General features: G+C 39.7%; 4 protein-coding genes across 4 annotated transcripts; 3 read left to right on the top strand and 1 right to left on the bottom strand. All coding sequences in view use genetic code 12, as the record gives it.

Annotated features, from left to right (window-relative positions):
- Positions 1–119: 119 nt before the first annotated feature.
- On the bottom strand, positions 120–4,205 carry RJT20DRAFT_123291 (translation initiation factor 3 subunit; the record flags this gene model as incomplete). Its single annotated transcript, XM_064915955.1, has 2 exons — positions 1,898–4,205; positions 120–1,699 (listed from the first exon to the last, which is right to left on the bottom strand). Exons 1-2 carry the CDS (start codon positions 4,125–4,127, stop codon positions 120–122), a joined length of 3,810 nt encoding a protein of 1,269 aa, XP_064772121.1. The 5' UTR covers positions 4,128–4,205.
- A 1,260-nt stretch (positions 4,206–5,465) lies between these two features.
- On the top strand, positions 5,466–7,724 carry RJT20DRAFT_100156 (SCF ubiquitin ligase complex subunit; the record flags this gene model as incomplete). The annotated part of the gene is made up of 4 exons (XM_064915614.1): positions 5,466–5,524; positions 5,624–7,479; positions 7,534–7,582; positions 7,649–7,724. The coding sequence occupies 4 exons, from the start codon at positions 5,466–5,468 to the stop codon at positions 7,722–7,724; spliced, it is 2,040 nt and encodes a 679-aa protein (XP_064772120.1).
- Positions 7,725–10,903: 3,179 nt separating this feature from the next.
- RPM2 (ribonuclease P) lies at positions 10,904–15,266 on the top strand (the record flags this gene model as incomplete). Its single annotated transcript, XM_064915780.1, has 3 exons — positions 10,904–11,407; positions 11,495–11,569; positions 11,645–15,266. 3 exons carry the CDS (start codon positions 10,904–10,906, stop codon positions 15,008–15,010), a joined length of 3,945 nt encoding a protein of 1,314 aa, XP_064772119.1. The 3' UTR covers positions 15,011–15,266.
- Positions 15,267–16,496, top strand: RJT20DRAFT_131524 (uncharacterized protein). Its single transcript, XM_064918023.1, has one exon. The coding sequence runs from the start codon at positions 15,459–15,461 to the stop codon at positions 16,458–16,460; it is 1,002 nt and encodes a 333-aa protein (XP_064772118.1). The 5' UTR covers positions 15,267–15,458; the 3' UTR covers positions 16,461–16,496.
- The last annotated feature ends 3 nt before the right edge of the window (positions 16,497–16,499 follow it).

Here is a 16,499-nt window from a genome sequence, read left to right as displayed (position 1 = left end):
ACGTATTCCAATTGAATAGTGGTAACGTTATCCTACAATCGTAAACATTACATTTACTAGTCGTTCTAACTATAATGTTTAATGTGAGATATTTACAAAAACTATGGACAAATAAATATTTACTTCTTCGACTTTTTGGCCTTCTTACCAGTCTTCTTAGGCTGCTTACCCTCGATGAACTGTAAGATGTCTTCAATAGGCTTGGATGCGATTTCTGGATCTGGTTGAGGAATGTTGTTCTTCTTCGAGCCGTTCTTAGCACCGCTTCTCTTGCTATTGGCAACAACTTCACTCTGGGACTTAACCTTAACCTTGCTGTTACCAGTAGCGGCAGCTTGCTGAGCCAATTCCCTCTTGTGCTGCTCATCCTTAATCTGGAGATATTTGATGTAAGTCTGGATGCTGGAAACGTACTTAGATGCTTGTTTGGTCAAGGAATCGTCTGGGCCAAGAAGCTGGGCAAAGATATCCTCAGAAATGGCGTAGTAGTTCAATGAGTCTTGGAATCTGCCAACACTTATCAACACATTGGCCAACCTGAAGTATATAATACCGGTGATCTGTGACAAATTACCGTTAGACTCAATAGACAAGTCAAGAGCAGCCTTAAAGAGCTTGATGGAAGCATCATATAATCCGACTCTGGATAAGTTCTCACCAGTATTGGTCAAAGTATTGATAATAGTTGGGTGATCTCTTCCATAGACAGAGGACCAAGTAGAAATGGCATGGTCGTACAACTTCAACGAATTTTCAATTTCAAGATTAGTGGACTCGTAGAAACCAGCATTCAAATAAGCAGTGATGGTGTCGTAGGAGTCGAATCCAGTGGTTCTTTCGGCTAAGACAATAGCCTTACGAGCAATAAAAGCAGCCTGAGTGTCGTAACCAAGCTCAGAGTATATCTGAGCAATAAGGGTGTAGAACTTCGCAGTCTCAGCATTGACTCTTCCATAAATCTGTTCCTGGATAGCTACCAACTCGTTGAAAAGAGAAACACCGGTTTCCTTTTCTCCCTGAGCAATATGAGCTCTGGCACTCTGGAAGATCTCGTCAACAAGAGAAGCCTTGTAGCCCGAATCCTTGACAATTGGAATAAAGTTGACAATATCGTCGGCAACGAAAATGGAGTTACGTTGAGAAATGACTTCTTGAAGTGATGCACCACCAGATTTCTTACCCTTCTTCTTAGATCCACTGGACTTGTTCTCGATGTTCTTCGATGAAACAGCAAACTTCTCCTTATAGTCTTCAAAAGCTTCAGAAGAGAAAACGTAATCCTGAGCCTTCCATTGAATACCAAACTTATGAGCGATCTCTCTGAGTAATTGAACTGGATGGATCAAGTTTGTAATCCAGTGCTCTGGTAAAGTATATCTGAAACGGACAAAGACTTCTCTAGTGACTAATTCAATGACTTCCTTGGAGTTGAGTTTGGTGAATTCAAATGCAGTTGATGGGTACAAAGATCTAAAAATATCGTCAATGACAACTTCTGGAGCCTCGTTGATAGAACCACCTAACAAACAGTTGTGGAAATGGGCGACAAAGACAGCGTACAAGGTGCTTGGTACATTAGCAGATAATTTACGTAACAAGTGCTTTGAAGCTCTGGCAACCATCTCTTGAATGATAACACGGAAGAGAGCATCGTAGTTGGCGGCGACTGGTTCGTAATTAGCTTTACTTGGGACTTCATCTTCCTCCTCTTCATTTTCCTTATCGGCAGACTCTTTCTCTTGCTTGACACCATTCTTCTCATCTTCAGCCTTTTTCTTGTCAGCTTCTTCCTTCTCGAGCTTCTTTTGTTCAATCAACTTTTGGTTTTCTTCCATAGTTAACTTAACCTCTTGGCCTGCGGCATCCTTCTTGATCAAAATCTGTTCGGCGATGTAACCCAAGTATCTCAAGTTGATACCCCTTCTGTGTAAAATGTCGGTCAACTGCTGACCATCGAAAGGAGCGAGTTGACTTGGGAATTCGCTCAAAAATTCATCGATCAACTTCTCCTTGATGAACTTAGATAAACCTCTGACCACATCCTTGTCCTCCTCGCTATCATTCTTACCAGAGAAAGCATCTGGATTGAAAACAACTTGGTCGGTTGGTAAGACGATTTGTGGTTTCTCGCCATTTTCTCCTTCCAAAGTCTTTCCCTCCTTTTCCAACTTCTCAGTCTCAGCCTTAAACAAGACGGAAACTTTTCTCTTCCACCACTCAGCAACGGCTTCATGTCTAAGAAGAGCTTCACCATGTGGGTATGAGGTAGGGTTGGTTGGGTCAAAGTGAGCTTCGGTGAATTCAATATCACGAGGAGTAGTTCTGTACAAATCAATGATGTACTTACGTCCGTCGGTACCCTTGATACCCTTGGTATCTTTGGAAATCAACAAGTCACTCTCTGACTTTGATCCTTCAACATCAACTTTATGGGCCATCAAGTGGAAGACGTCAGCAACTTGCTTTAATGGTTCTTCAAATGCCTTGTCTTGTAAGATCTTGGTGCCATCGGTGGATAAACCGTATACAATCTTTTCTTCTTCTTGTCCATCAGCTTCAGTGACGGAGTTGAAAATACCAGGAACAGGGGCCTGGCAAACGATTCTTTTACCCATGTAATCAACAATACAAGTAACCAAGTTATTCACACCAGAGACGTCGGCTTTGTTCAAGGCTTTGACACCAGCCAAATCCTTGGAAGCAACATATCTGGAAGCTTCCTCAGCACCAGAAGCTTCAAAAACATCCACAGTAGTAGCACCGGATGAGTAGAAGACACCATTCTTCAAGTAAATGTGTTTGTCCTCTTCTTCACTAGGGTTCATTGGAGTCAAATTTCCCTTTACAATATGGATCGAAGTCTCGGTGGCAGTCTTGGTGAAGTCAAAAAGAGCTTTTTGGATCAACTTTTCTCTCAAAATACGCTCTTGGATAGTAGAGGTAGGCAATTCTCTAACAGATTGGATATCCTCATTCCAGTCCTTAACATAATCGGAACCATCTACACCATTTGAAATCAAAGGAAGTTGAGATCTTGAGACATCAGGATAGTTCTTTAAGACATCTGCATTGACAATCCATGGAGTGGCCAAAAAGGAGTTGTTTGGCAATAAGTAAGTCTCTGGATGTTCGGAAGAAGTTGACAAGTTGACCTCGTTTTCTTCGAGGGTTTTGCTAAACGAGGCAGATAAGGAATCGACCAAATTGAACAACAAGTAGTTCTTGTGAATTGAGCCCTTCTCGTTGACCTTGATTTCTGGGTTGAAGTTTACAGTTGAGGATCTGTTGACGAAGAAACCGCTGAAGTGACAAGTGATGTTGAAGGTTTCGTTTTCCAAGGTTTGCAAAGTTAAGTACAATAAGTCACCCTTAACCTTCTGAAAAGCAGGAACAGGAGACCATTGAGATATCGACAAAGACTTGATTGGAATCTTGAGCTTAGATTGAGTGTTGTCGAAACTGGCGTTAGAAGAGATTGAAAGAGCGGAATCTTTAGCAGCCATGGATCCTGAGAGTTCAGCAATAGACTTGATTTGCTCTGGGGTAAACTCAACTTTTTCTTCCTCCTTAGGCTTCTCTGAGGATTCCTCGGTAGCAGCTTCACCTTCTTTCTCGACGGTTTCCTTCTTTTCATTCTCCACCTCTTCCTTGACTTCCTTTTCTTGAACTGGAGTCAAGTTCAAGCTGTTCAATTTGCTTACGCCGGCAGAAACCCCAAAATCCTCAGAAACTCTGTCGATGTAGTGCAAGCCTACTACTTCTCTGAAACGAGAAATTTGCTCATAAACAGCGGCCAAAGTGTAGGCCTTTTCCTTGACCACGATTTTCAATTCAGTGGTGGACTCGTTCAATTGCAAATCGGCGATAATCTGCTCGTAGGTAGCGAGGTCGTCGAAAGCAGCGCCGATGTCGACATTTCCGATGAAAAGGTTGTAGTTAGTCAAGTTTCTGGTCACAGGCAAGAGCCCGAGGGCCAGTCTCAAGTCATTGAGGGTCTCGTCGGTAGTCGAGGGTATCACCAAGTTGTCTCCAGCTTTGACAGAAGAAGGCAACTCGATTTTCAACGTAAGTTCTCTGGCCTGCTCCGGCAAAGGAGCAGGTTCCGAGGCAGGTTCTCCAGATGACATGGCACAGTTTGCAATGTCAGATATGTCCAGATTTGGTCCTAGAATGGGGGTTCTAATCAATCAAATGGTGTTCTCCAGAGAACTTCTAAAATTTTTCAGTCTCCAGTTACCGGCCGAAAACTGGCGCCGAAAAAATCGGGTGCGAAATAAATGTGGTAAGTGAGAAATGTGTTAAGGAGAGAGATTGGTTATGGAAGTGGTCTTCTACGAGGGAGCAGAGATAATGAGGTGGGGAAGGTAGCTAGGGGGAGGAGGAATGTACTTATATGTGAGTGAGTGGCATGGAAATGGGAATGGAGAGAAGTAATAAGTAAAGATTTAAGTTTGTGCAAATGTTGGTGGTGAAGTTGAAAATGTATGGTTGTGGAATGAGAGACTTTTTTGCAATCGGAATTCAAGAAATCTAGCGAAAATTGGAACATTAGGAATTTTTCTTATGTATGGAAGAGAGGGATTATTTTGTAATACGAGAGATATAGACGGTACAGCATGGGAGTGTTGTTCCCTTGTTCGCGTTTTTTGTGTGGTAGTGTAGAGAATGGCCATTTAAATCATGTAGGCACTTTTCTTTGTATCTATATGGATTTATGTGCGAGAATATATATCCAATATTCAAAACCATCAATTTCCACTAATTGACTGAAAAATCACAAAAAAGTCAAATTCAATGAATGCTTAAATTCTTCTTCTCATTCTCATCATGTCTTGTTTTTCACCTGGATTAAATATCAATTTATTAAAAATATTCATCATTTTTTTAAAAATTTCTACTTCATTTTTAAATATTTCCACTTCATTTTTATATATACTTCAAAGGAATTGAAACTCAACCTCCTTCTCTCCACTACCACCACCACCTCCTCTGACTGTATTTCCCCAGAATTAACATTACCGCATCAGCACTAGCAACTCCCTCATTTTACAAATCCAACATCCTTAACTCTCCACATCCCGCAACAGAATATCCCCCAAATATATACCACCCATCCAGGGTAACTCCTCGTGTGATCCCAACTCACCACAAATCCACCACAACACATCACCCCCGTTCTCCCGAACCATCCCACATCCCACAAATCAAAAATAAAAACAAATACAATAAACCACGCTTCCCTCCCTTCTCCAAAAACATTCTCCCCAGCCCTCCACGTTGGAACTCCCCATACATTAAATAAATTATATCACTACCATCGCGTAACATGGTAGCGCAACATCAGGGCGTCATATGCACACCCTCCATACCTTACTTTATTTACTGCCATTATGATTTTTATGTTTTATGAATTGATGTGTTTTCTTTCTCTTTTTGTCTGATATAGCACGGTTGTGCCATAGAAGATGACTCTAACGATGATGGAACGAAGCGGGACCGATGAGCTCGGAAATACGGTGGTTGAGTCGAGAGAAATGGTAAGCGGCATTGGTGTTAATGGGTCTAGTTCTACTGCTACTGTGATGGTGACTAATACCAGTAATGGCAATGACCATGGAAGAAGTTTTGGAGGTAAATATTCCACCGATACCATAAAAGAGGACGCAAAAGTCAACATAAACGACTTGCCGACGGAAATGATCATTCATATCTTTGCAAACCTCGATCCAGTGTATCTTAACACAGTTAGAACAGTATGCAAGAGATGGAACTTCGTCATCAATGACAGACAAACCTGGATCAACTCGTTCAACTTGAAGTTTAACACACCAAAAGTGTTCCCATCGCTAACCAACCTGGCGAACTGGATGCTGGAATACTTCACTCGTTTGCAAGTAATGAAAAACTGGAAGCGTTCAACAGCTCTCCACTACACCTACCAGGTCATCAATAATGAATATAGACTCAACGACACAGTTCTTACCAATTTTGCCAGCAACAACGGCCAGGGTAAGATCCTAGTATTCTCCAAATATCCCGGAAACATCGCCTTGGGTAACCTAACCAACGGAAAGAATCAAAGTTTCATTCCTGGTGGCAATAGCCTGTTTTATGAGAACTTGGCTCATTCCTTGAATTGGAACTACCTCCTTTTAGGCAAAGCAAATGGTGACATAACGCTTAAGAACTTAATCACATCAACATCTTCTGGCTCTAACAGACTTTCCTATACTAAATTTGTAGACTCTGAAGATGCAGAGGATAAGTCTCCAGTGATGGCAGTGGAGTTGAATTCTTTCGGAATGGACAAATACAAAACCAAAATCGATGCGATTTCAGGTTCCTTCAGCGGAAAGTTGAAGTTATGGAATTTAAATGGACAAATGTTGAAAATGATCAAGTTTCCTGGTGAAATCATCCTTGGCATAAAGTCCAACTTTCGTAAGTGGATTATAGTGAGCACTGATCTGAATGTCTACATCGTAGACTTGACAACTCAAGAAGTTGCCGCGAAGATTGAATTGGGGTTCACAGTAGCGAATACAGAGGACCCTAGTGCGCATAGTTACTACGATTCCTATAGTAAAGTAAAGAATTCCTTGGATGTCGATTTTGGAGACTCAAACATTATCGTGTGCTACCAATCGATAATCAAAGTGTTCAATTTTAAAGATTTGAACAACATACGGACGAGAGAGTTACGATTGAAAGACGATGTGGTTGTAGAGAAATGTAAACTTCAAACCATGTCTAACTCGAGGGTTCTAGGTACTAGAAATCCTCAAGTGATCGGAGGAGACGGTTTATTGTTTGCGAATTCGTTGTCAGATGATACAGTCATCGTCTGGAATGTGAGAGATGACGAACACACTTCCACTATAGTTCCTCATTGCAAGATACTGCTTACCTTTAAAGACATAAAATATACTACAACATCATCGCTCTTCAGTCCTATTTTGGATAGAAATCTTCCATATATTACCACTATAGCGCTCAATAGCTCTGTCATTGCTATTGGAGGCTACAATGGTGTTTCGAACGTATATGACGTATTTACAGGAAAATTTGTGAAAGAGATTTACGTAAAATTCCCAAGGAAATTCACTCATATGTATCAGGAACTTATTCCTGTGACAGAGATCAGATTAAATGACGATCAACAGGAGACAAACGGCTTAATTATTTGTGGAGATACTGTGCAATATTTTCAATTTGGAGAGAGCAAAACATCCTCCGTTACCAATTCAGATGCAGCCAAAAGGCAGAAGGGCGGATTTGGCAACTATGGCAAGCTGAAGACCAAGAAGAAAATAAAAGATGGCATGGAGGACTATACAAGCCAAAAATTCTTAGAAAGACAACGTCAAGAGCAAGAACAACAATTACTTGACAAGTACAATGGCCGTGATTTCGATGACGATGATGAAGAATTGTCGCTTGCGTTAGCATTGAGTCAAAGCGTAAACACAAGCACTTTAAGTATAGACGAAGAAGACGTTAGGGAGATTCCAGACGTGGACAATGATGATGAAGAGTTACGGTTAGCCCTAGAGCTTTCCAAGCATTTGCATGAAAGCGATGCGTCGCCGAACTCAAGCTTTGAATCTGCTGGGTTGGAGTTTGATGAGCCTATCGCCTCGTCCAGTAGCCAAGCAGCTGCGATTGATGAAGAAGAAGATGAGGTTATGAGAAAGGTAATGGAGCTTTCGCTCCGAGACCTATGACTATGCATAAACATGACAGATTTATAGACGGTAGCATATGTATATACTAGCATAGAATGTACTGTTACCACATACGTGGAAGTTTCAATGTAGCATATATGAAAGTATAATCATAACTAGCCCCACGATGGCCGCAAAATATAGTGGCACAGACCTACTCCCATAATAGTCCGAGGTTCTACAAAACTAAAGTCAATTTCAGTTCTCCATTTACAAAACAAAACACAGTAACCACAGCAATTATAACTACAATCACAAGAATTCCACTATATTCCAAGTCAGCATCATACTTTTGGCTGCTTATTTCCTATCTAAGTCCTATTTCCTTATAATGATATGGTAGCGCAGCATAACCAGTACATATAGGATAAGCATGGACCACAGGAGAATTGCATCTAACAAGCACTGATTTGCAGTTACTTTAAGTTAAAGCGTTAGTCAATATTATAACACTCACTCTAGAAGTATCTAACTCAATTAGAGGTAAAAATAAAGGGTGATCCCAAATCTTTGTTATTAATCTGCTAAAAGTCATGCTGCTCCATTAATACTTTAACCATAATGTACACCGCTCCTGAGAGTCTGACACTTGATCAAGTCCTTTTAAATAGACCAATGTTCTCTATTTTGTTCTCCTCTCTAGAAGTAGTGTAGTGATTTCTTCATTAAGGTTTTTCGTCTCATCCGGTAATTACCTACTGAATGCAAAAAAAGAATGAAAATGAAAATATCATCGTGTTCTGCAAAATAAATGAAAAATAGGACTCAAATACCGTATTGGGATGGGTCCCAAAAATATGGGATCGAGTATGGGAAGGATGGCAAATGAGTTTAAACGGTTCCGGTGTGGTTGCAGGAATGTGTTTACGAGTGGATAAAGAGGAGATGAATGACATGGGATGAAAATCGTAGGAAGCCGTAGAAGCGCACGGCATGGACCCAGCCGGAGGTAGAGCATTCTCGTAGACTACGAGAATTATGAAGAGGAGCATTTAGGACAAGTACGGGTGAAAAGGTAAACATGACATTGAATCGTAGATGATAAAGGTGGAGTTTTTGCCACCCAATGAGTCAAACGAGTCAAAGGGGGTGGAGAAATCTGCGCCCGATCATTTTGATACGCTTTTATTTGGATTTTTTGGGATATACGGACATAAACTATACTGTAAGGAGACACAGAAATAGAAATAGAAATAGATATTGAAATTGAAATTGAAATAGAAATAGAAATCGTACAAAAGGAACTCAAACTCCGACAGATCGAACCCCCTTTTTACAGCTACAGCTCGCAGAGAGGGGGTTATCGGAATAGGCAAGTCACCAATTCCAAAATTTGAAGGACTCAAAGCCATCTACTTCTCCCTCAATCAGAAATGAGCTCATACGTTTATCCATGAACCAACTTCCCCTATAATCTCTAGTGTTACTGACTGTGGTTTATTACTATCATTGCCATACTAATAAACCCTTGCACGTGACTTGAATCGTTACTCTACTCGTCCCATTCTTTCCATCGTCGCAGTCTCAATTGGTGAGTGTTTCCGACTCATTTTTTTAACTTTTCCCGATCGGCACCGTAGAAATTTTTTTTCGTCTACGTCCGTTCTCTTCCGTGATTTTGCAGCTTGGCATCCAAATGACTACATTAACTGCGCTCAACCTGCAAATATCCATGGAGTTAATCTGGAAACTCCGTCATCACCGCATTTGCACCCTGTACTGGCACACTGTTTACAAGCGGATTAACTGTAATTGGCCCTTGGTAATAACGCAAACGAGTCATTAGTGGCTTGTTGAACATTGCTAACCATTGTTCGTGTTCTGGATGCTGATTGGCGCCGTTTTTTGTGGAGGGGGTGTGAAGAGCGATGAAAAAGGTTGAATGGATGCCATACACATGTATTGTAATCGATATCAATAGATGCAATAGATATAATATCCACAAATACGTCATATATACAAGAACTAGAATAGATACGTACATACATGTCCATGTCCATAATCATATCCATAATCATATCCACATCCATATCCGTACACACACATAGATCCTGTAAATCTAATATATATATATTATATTACTGCACTGCCCTCTGCGCTCTGCTCCTCTTACACTTCGTCAAATAGAACGACAAGGTTTAAACATTGCCAATTGTAGTACCATATATTATTATTATTATAATTATTATTATTAATAGTATTATTATTACTATTAGTAGTAGCAGTCCATTTAGCATAGCCAGTGTTAATACTTGTATACTAATTAGTATTAGTATTAGTATTAGTGTGGTATTATTATTTTTATTTTCACTGTTAACTGCTAACTGTTCACTAATAAGTTCCCTATACACATTGTTTACTACGACTGAATTACACAGTACACAGAATTATTTAACTAGTAAGTTCCCTACACAAATAACTCACTACAACAAATTATCACTACAACAACGTTTTAATTCCATCTACAGCACATCGCGTATACTTACCACCACTCCTAACTACCAGTACAAACTTCAATTTCGCTTGTACTAAAAACACAACACAACGTCACATCAATACAACAACTCCGATTGCGTCTCTTCTCTTCTCTTCTCTTCCCGTTTTTCCTTCCTGAATTCCTTCCCTCCGTCTCCCCCATTGTTTTCCTGTTTTCCTGGACACAACAATATTAATCCGTCCGGCAGTTCCCTCAATTCACATCTCTCTCTCTTTCTCACTCACTCTCTTTTCTCATTCCCCGTCCCGTCCCATACACTCTTCCTCATAAAGAGTCGTTACCGCTGAGATCGTACCATAGAATTTTCCCGTGCTGTTCATAACGGCTGTTTTATTACTGGTTCTTTTTTTTCCTGAGTTGTCAGTTATTCCTTGTTCGTCTTTTGTTCATTTCTTTACAACATAAAGTGGCAAGGGAGTGGAAATCGATTGCCAGTGTTCACAGCGGCTCCAGTTCTCACATCGCTCTTGCTACGTTAGCTTTGCACCCGCTGAAACCCTTCCATATCGTCGCACAGGAACTGGAATGATTAGGTTCATTTAATCCGCCGGCTACCCCTTTCTATTCACCAAGACTTTACGAAATAAACGACAAATAACACTAAGAACTGTCATACCTCCATATATTCCGGAATTTTCAACTAATTTCACCACGCTTCGCTAACTTTCATTCTGCCGCCAACATGGTCTTCATCAACTTCATCAAGTACGCTAAGTACTCGACCTACGGCCGTGACTCGATCCAGTTCTTCCAGAGCTCGTATCCTTACCTCAACGGTAACTACTACTACAACGCTGTGATCAAGTACAACTTCTTCAACGCCAGAGAGTGGGCCAATGAAGACCCCCATCCCTCAAGCACAGGAAAGCATTTCATGAACATCTCAAATGGCCACTACGGCTTGTACTATTCGATGTACAACCATGATGCCGAGAAAACAAGAGAGCAGACAGAACAAGACATGTATATCAGACAGTGGATTGTGAAAAGAGCAGGTTACTGTAAAGACGAGTCCCACCATTGCGAGAAATTCTCGAGATTCAGACGTCACCACCATCACCACTGTCCCGTTCACTCAGTACGGAATTCGACAAGACATTTTATCCTGAAGATTAACAATGACATTCAAAATAATATCGACGAGATAAAAAGATACACTCAATGTCTCTTTGCTGCTTTGGCTGTAGTTGCACCCACTTGGAGCTACGCAAGAGCTTCCAGCGGTGGAAGTAGCTTTGGCTTCATCTTTGGAGGACAACTTAGAGTTCTCCAGAGCAGAAATTTCACTACTTATATACCAAAGAGCAAGCAAATCACGATAGACCAAGTTCAAGATCTTGTTACTCCTGTAAACAAGCAGCGTGACAACGAAGAGGTCAATGTGATAGTGGAACCAATAGAGAATTTCGAGCTTATGCAAAAGGACAATGCTATAGAATCCAATTCCTTCGAGTCGGAGTTCCTTAACACCCAAATCAACAACATTGTATCCATCTACAACAATAATACATCGGCAGCGGACCTCAACATAATCTACCCTCTTTACCAATCCCTCAAGCGTAATGACTTGGCGCTTCCAACCATACAACTATACAACATAGTGCTCTGGTCAGTTCAAAATCGTTCATTAGACTCAGAACAAACTCTTACAGCAATTGAGAACAAGCTCACCAACTTATTAACTGTATATCAGGATGTTTTAGCTAGTGGCCTTAAACCTGATACTGCAACGTTCAATATCGTTGTTGATAGTTTATTAACTGGTACCTTGGATTGCTTGAAACTTGACGTTGCAAACCAGTACCAATTCGTCACTTCGTATAAACGTGCACAAGAGTTTGCACAAATCAGCATCGAGTTATTTGGATCTATCCAAAATGTCTCACAATTAGATTTGAAAAGCTTGGTACCAAAATTGTTGGCTGTGTTGAACCATTATCCAGAATTGATCAAGAAAGATTTTGTCATGAAATTGATGCTGGCTGTGCCAGAGGTTGAACTTTTCACTCAGGAGACATACCGCTCATTAATTGAGTTGACAAAACATTTCTCAAGATGTAAGGTTTTTGATGGAGATAGCAAGGAGATTTATAAATACATTGTTTCTGTCTACTCCTCCTACAAGGAAAATTCTACTACAGATGCTGCTACCAACAATTCTGACGAATTCATAATCTACAATGGTCTCATCGAATCTCTTATCAGCAACAACCAATTTAATCTTGCTAGTGAGTTCTTGGACGAGATTCTTTTAGATTTCAGAAACAGTGTGCAATTTGATAAAAAACCTTCGAAGGTACAAATATCTAATCTTATATCCACATACCTCGAACAAATTGATGATGTGTACAAGGCTTACGATTTGTTGCAGAAGTTCAACGGCATCAGTTACCTTCCCGAATTATCAGTATCTGTTTACAATAAGATGATTAATAGATTCATTCAAGAATTCAGTCAAATTCAATTAGAGAGATCGAAATTGTACAATCTCGGCAAGGGATCAACAATTGCCAGAAATACTAGGGCCCAGGACTTGGAGGCTAGACAGAATACTGTCTATACCAAGATCTGGAAGTTATATGAACATTTGGCTATAAGAAGAGATTTTCAAGATCAGGCTACTGTCGAGGCGGTCAAATCTGATAAAACATGCTGCAGAGACAATCTTCTCTCACTCAGCATTGATACAGGTGACCATGCCCGTATTTTCCAGTTAATCAAGGAGGTGATGGCCAAAAATCATCTCATCTACGATTTGCATGTACTCAAGAAGACACTCAATTACTTGTATAACGGTGTCGTCTTGAATCGCGAACATGGTGAGTATTTTAACCAATATTATCTTGGTTTAATTTGGAGCTTGATAGGTAGTCAGTCTGTACATTACGAATCCAATTGCAATGATTTGAACAACTTCTTGTCAGAGTTCGTTACATATTTATATGTCAATGTTCCAATAGAGTCTACCTCATTCCAGGAAATCAATAACTACAACGTCCAGTTGTTGGTTAACTCACAGATCATTAGTAAGGCTCTTAAAGACTTTGACTTTCAAAGTGACAATATCTTTGCCTTGATAGTGGTTTCCAAGTTGTTCATGGGATATACTGGTAATGATTCCGCTATTGTTAACAAAATTGTACAATTCCAGTCTCAGTTGACTGCTTTGTTTGAAGATGCCGACAATCATTATATCGAGTTGAACAATGAACTTCTTCAGTTCAAGGCTGACTTAAGATCATCGTTTAGCAAAATGTTGACCGAAGCACAAGATCAAATTCAGATGACAAATGCAGTGTCTAAAGCTTGCTTGTTATACGATATTGAGTTATCGCAACAGACTAAAGATTCTCTCGTCAATAGTGAGATTCAATGGTCTTATGATCTCAACTTGAGCCACCTCTTGAATGTTAATTATGAGATTGGTGTAGCCAAATTCATTAATCTCTTCAACCAGGGCTATAATTTCAACGGAATGACGTGGGACATCATAGTCAACTACAACTTCATAGTGGATGAACTTGAGCAAAACTTTGCTATTAAAATCAGGGACTTCGTCCAAAGACTAATGGAACTGAACATAGAGACGACTTTGAAAACTACGTTGATTTCCAGATTGATCGACTGTAATAGTGATAAGGTCAACATCAAGATAATCGAAATGATGAGAGACACTCCTGAGATGCTAATAGTTGGAGAATATATCGAGAGTGAAATTTTCTTCAAACTTATGCAATCCGTACAGGGTTCACCCAATGTTTTTTTGAAACAATTGTTGGTTGATGAGTTGTTCTTCAGGCAAGCCTTCACATTGACCTCTGATAAAAGTTGGGTTATAGAGTATTTCAATTTCTTAGCCAGTGAAAACAAATTTGAACATTTGGTGTCACTTGTTGAAAAGTTTGACGTCGTTCAAAGCGGAGTTGAACTAAGTACCTCTCAATTTGTTCTCATGGGTCAATATTTGAGTGCCTTGCTCAGAAATGACAAGCTTGATCAATTCAAAATGATTTTTGAAGATACATTTTCTGATAAGAACGTATCTTTTTCCAACAACAACGAATTTATTGAATTATTGGTGAATTACAATTTAGCCTTAAATACTAAGGAAAGCATCCAGATGATTGTGAGCCTGTATGGCGGCTTTGAAGGTAGTACGCAGAGTTTGAAGGAACTTGTGTTATACGCCAAGTTTTTGTATTCACTTCGTAGTGAATCCCTCTATAAAAATCCTATTCAGCACGCCAAGTCTATTAACGAGCTAGCAATAAGACTTTTGTCAGGCGACTTGGCCGATATGGACAATTTGTACAGATTAAACAAGGAGACATTGCTTCTGAACAAAGATAGAAAATCAGATTTGATCAAGTCTATGATTTCTACCTTACTGAAAGCTTACTCATCTGTCGAAAACAAGGAAGTTATTATTCATAAGTTTCGTTCGATGCTTAAGTTTATGAAGTTGGCTGGTTTCACTTCACTTTCTCCTGAGAGATTCAACCAAATTATCAAATTCTTGACCCTCACTGGTTCCAAGGAAGTATTGAACATTATTATGATCAAGTTAATGAATGACAATAAGATGACAGACATTGTCAACTTCTATTTCTTGGAGGTCCAATTGAACGACACCAAGGACAAGCTCAGAGTGTTGAAGACCTTATACAACAGTTTCCGTTTGTTGGAGGACCGCATCAACACTTCTATTATAGAAGACTACAATCAAATCAATGATATCAGATTACCCAAGTACGATCGCGAATCTTTTGTCACAGAATTATCCTACTAGAGAACGACGTGGATTTTCACATCCTTTTACAGGCCAAACATAATCAGTTTTGGCATATTATTACCATGCAAATATTTTTTGCATCAGCATATTTTTTATTTTGGGACCTTTTTTACACTATTTAATTTTTTTTTCAAAAGGTTTATTATTTATTACGGCGATATGGACAGTTGCAAATGTTAATTAGATGACAGTTTACGATGATGAAACAGGTTTTATATATAATATCAAATACACACATATTCAGAAATAGAGGATTACTAAGAAAATGCGAGGTGACGTAGTTGTGGATCTGTATTTAGTGATTTCGCAATTTGGCCCAACGCCTTATATATATATATATATAACACCGAATGACGACCCGAGTTGATAGTTTGTATCAGAGATAGATATATATAATTCTTAACATTTGACCAGTAAGTACCAACACATAGCGATAAAATACAAAATGGCACAAAAAGAAGCTCATTCAGTGGCCATCACATCGTTCGATTTGAACCACAACGACTATGATACTTTCCGTCCGTCTTTCTTAAAGGAATTGGTGGATCCATTCCTAGTTCAATTGGGGTTGGGAGAGTACAACGAAACGCAGGATAAATATACCTTCCATACAGATAAGACAATTGTAGAAATTGCTGCTGGAACAGGAAAATTCACCAAGAATATCGTTGATCATGGCTGGGACAACTCCAACCCGTCAAATCCAGACAATTTGATTGTAGTGGAACCTTCCAAAGGAATGTTGGAGTCATTCAGAAAGAATTTTCCCCAGCTTAACACGAAGAATATCCACCAAGCCACCTCTTACCAACTTCCCCTTGCAGATAATTCTGCCGATGCTGTGATAATTGCACAGGGGTTTCATTGGTTCAGCGATTTGGTAAGTTTAAAGGAGATAGCCAGAATCCTCAAGCCAAAGGGAAAGTTAGGCTTAATTTGGAATCTTGATTATGCTTCAATTAGTCAGAATTGTCCAATTGAAAAGACCAAATTCTTTGACGGAGGTAGTCTCTACTTTCACCTGCTCAACTTCAATGAGTTTAAGAATGCACAGGATGTCTTTGAAAACTACTTCGACAACCAACCATGGTCTAAGAAGGTCACAGAGCTTATATATGAATATGATCTTGGAGTCCCTCAATACCGCCACGGCAAGTGGAGAGAAGTTCTTGAAGACGGAAAGGGGACAGACTTCTCCCCAATCTTATCGGAGTCGTTTGTATTATACGACAAATTGATTGCAGCAGAAGATGTCTATAAGTATTGGGAAACAAGATCCTACATAACTGAATTAAGTGATAAACAGAAGAAGACTATTAAGGAGGAAATTGAAAGGATTATCAAAGAGAATGCTGGTGATGCCAGCAGACCTTACAGCTCCCAAGGTGAAAACAGATTGTTGAAACCAATGGCTACGCATGCTGTTGTTTTGGAAGTTAACAAGTAAAGGAAACACATACGACACTGCTCTAAAACTTACATAAAT

Source organism: Scheffersomyces xylosifermentans, assembly GCF_036884685.1.
Source record: "Scheffersomyces xylosifermentans strain CBS 12540 chromosome Unknown RJT20scaffold_8, whole genome shotgun sequence".
In the NCBI taxonomy this organism is placed as follows: Eukaryota; Fungi; Ascomycota; class Pichiomycetes; order Serinales; family Debaryomycetaceae; genus Scheffersomyces; species Scheffersomyces xylosifermentans.
This window is presented reverse-complemented; position numbering and strand designations above follow the sequence as displayed.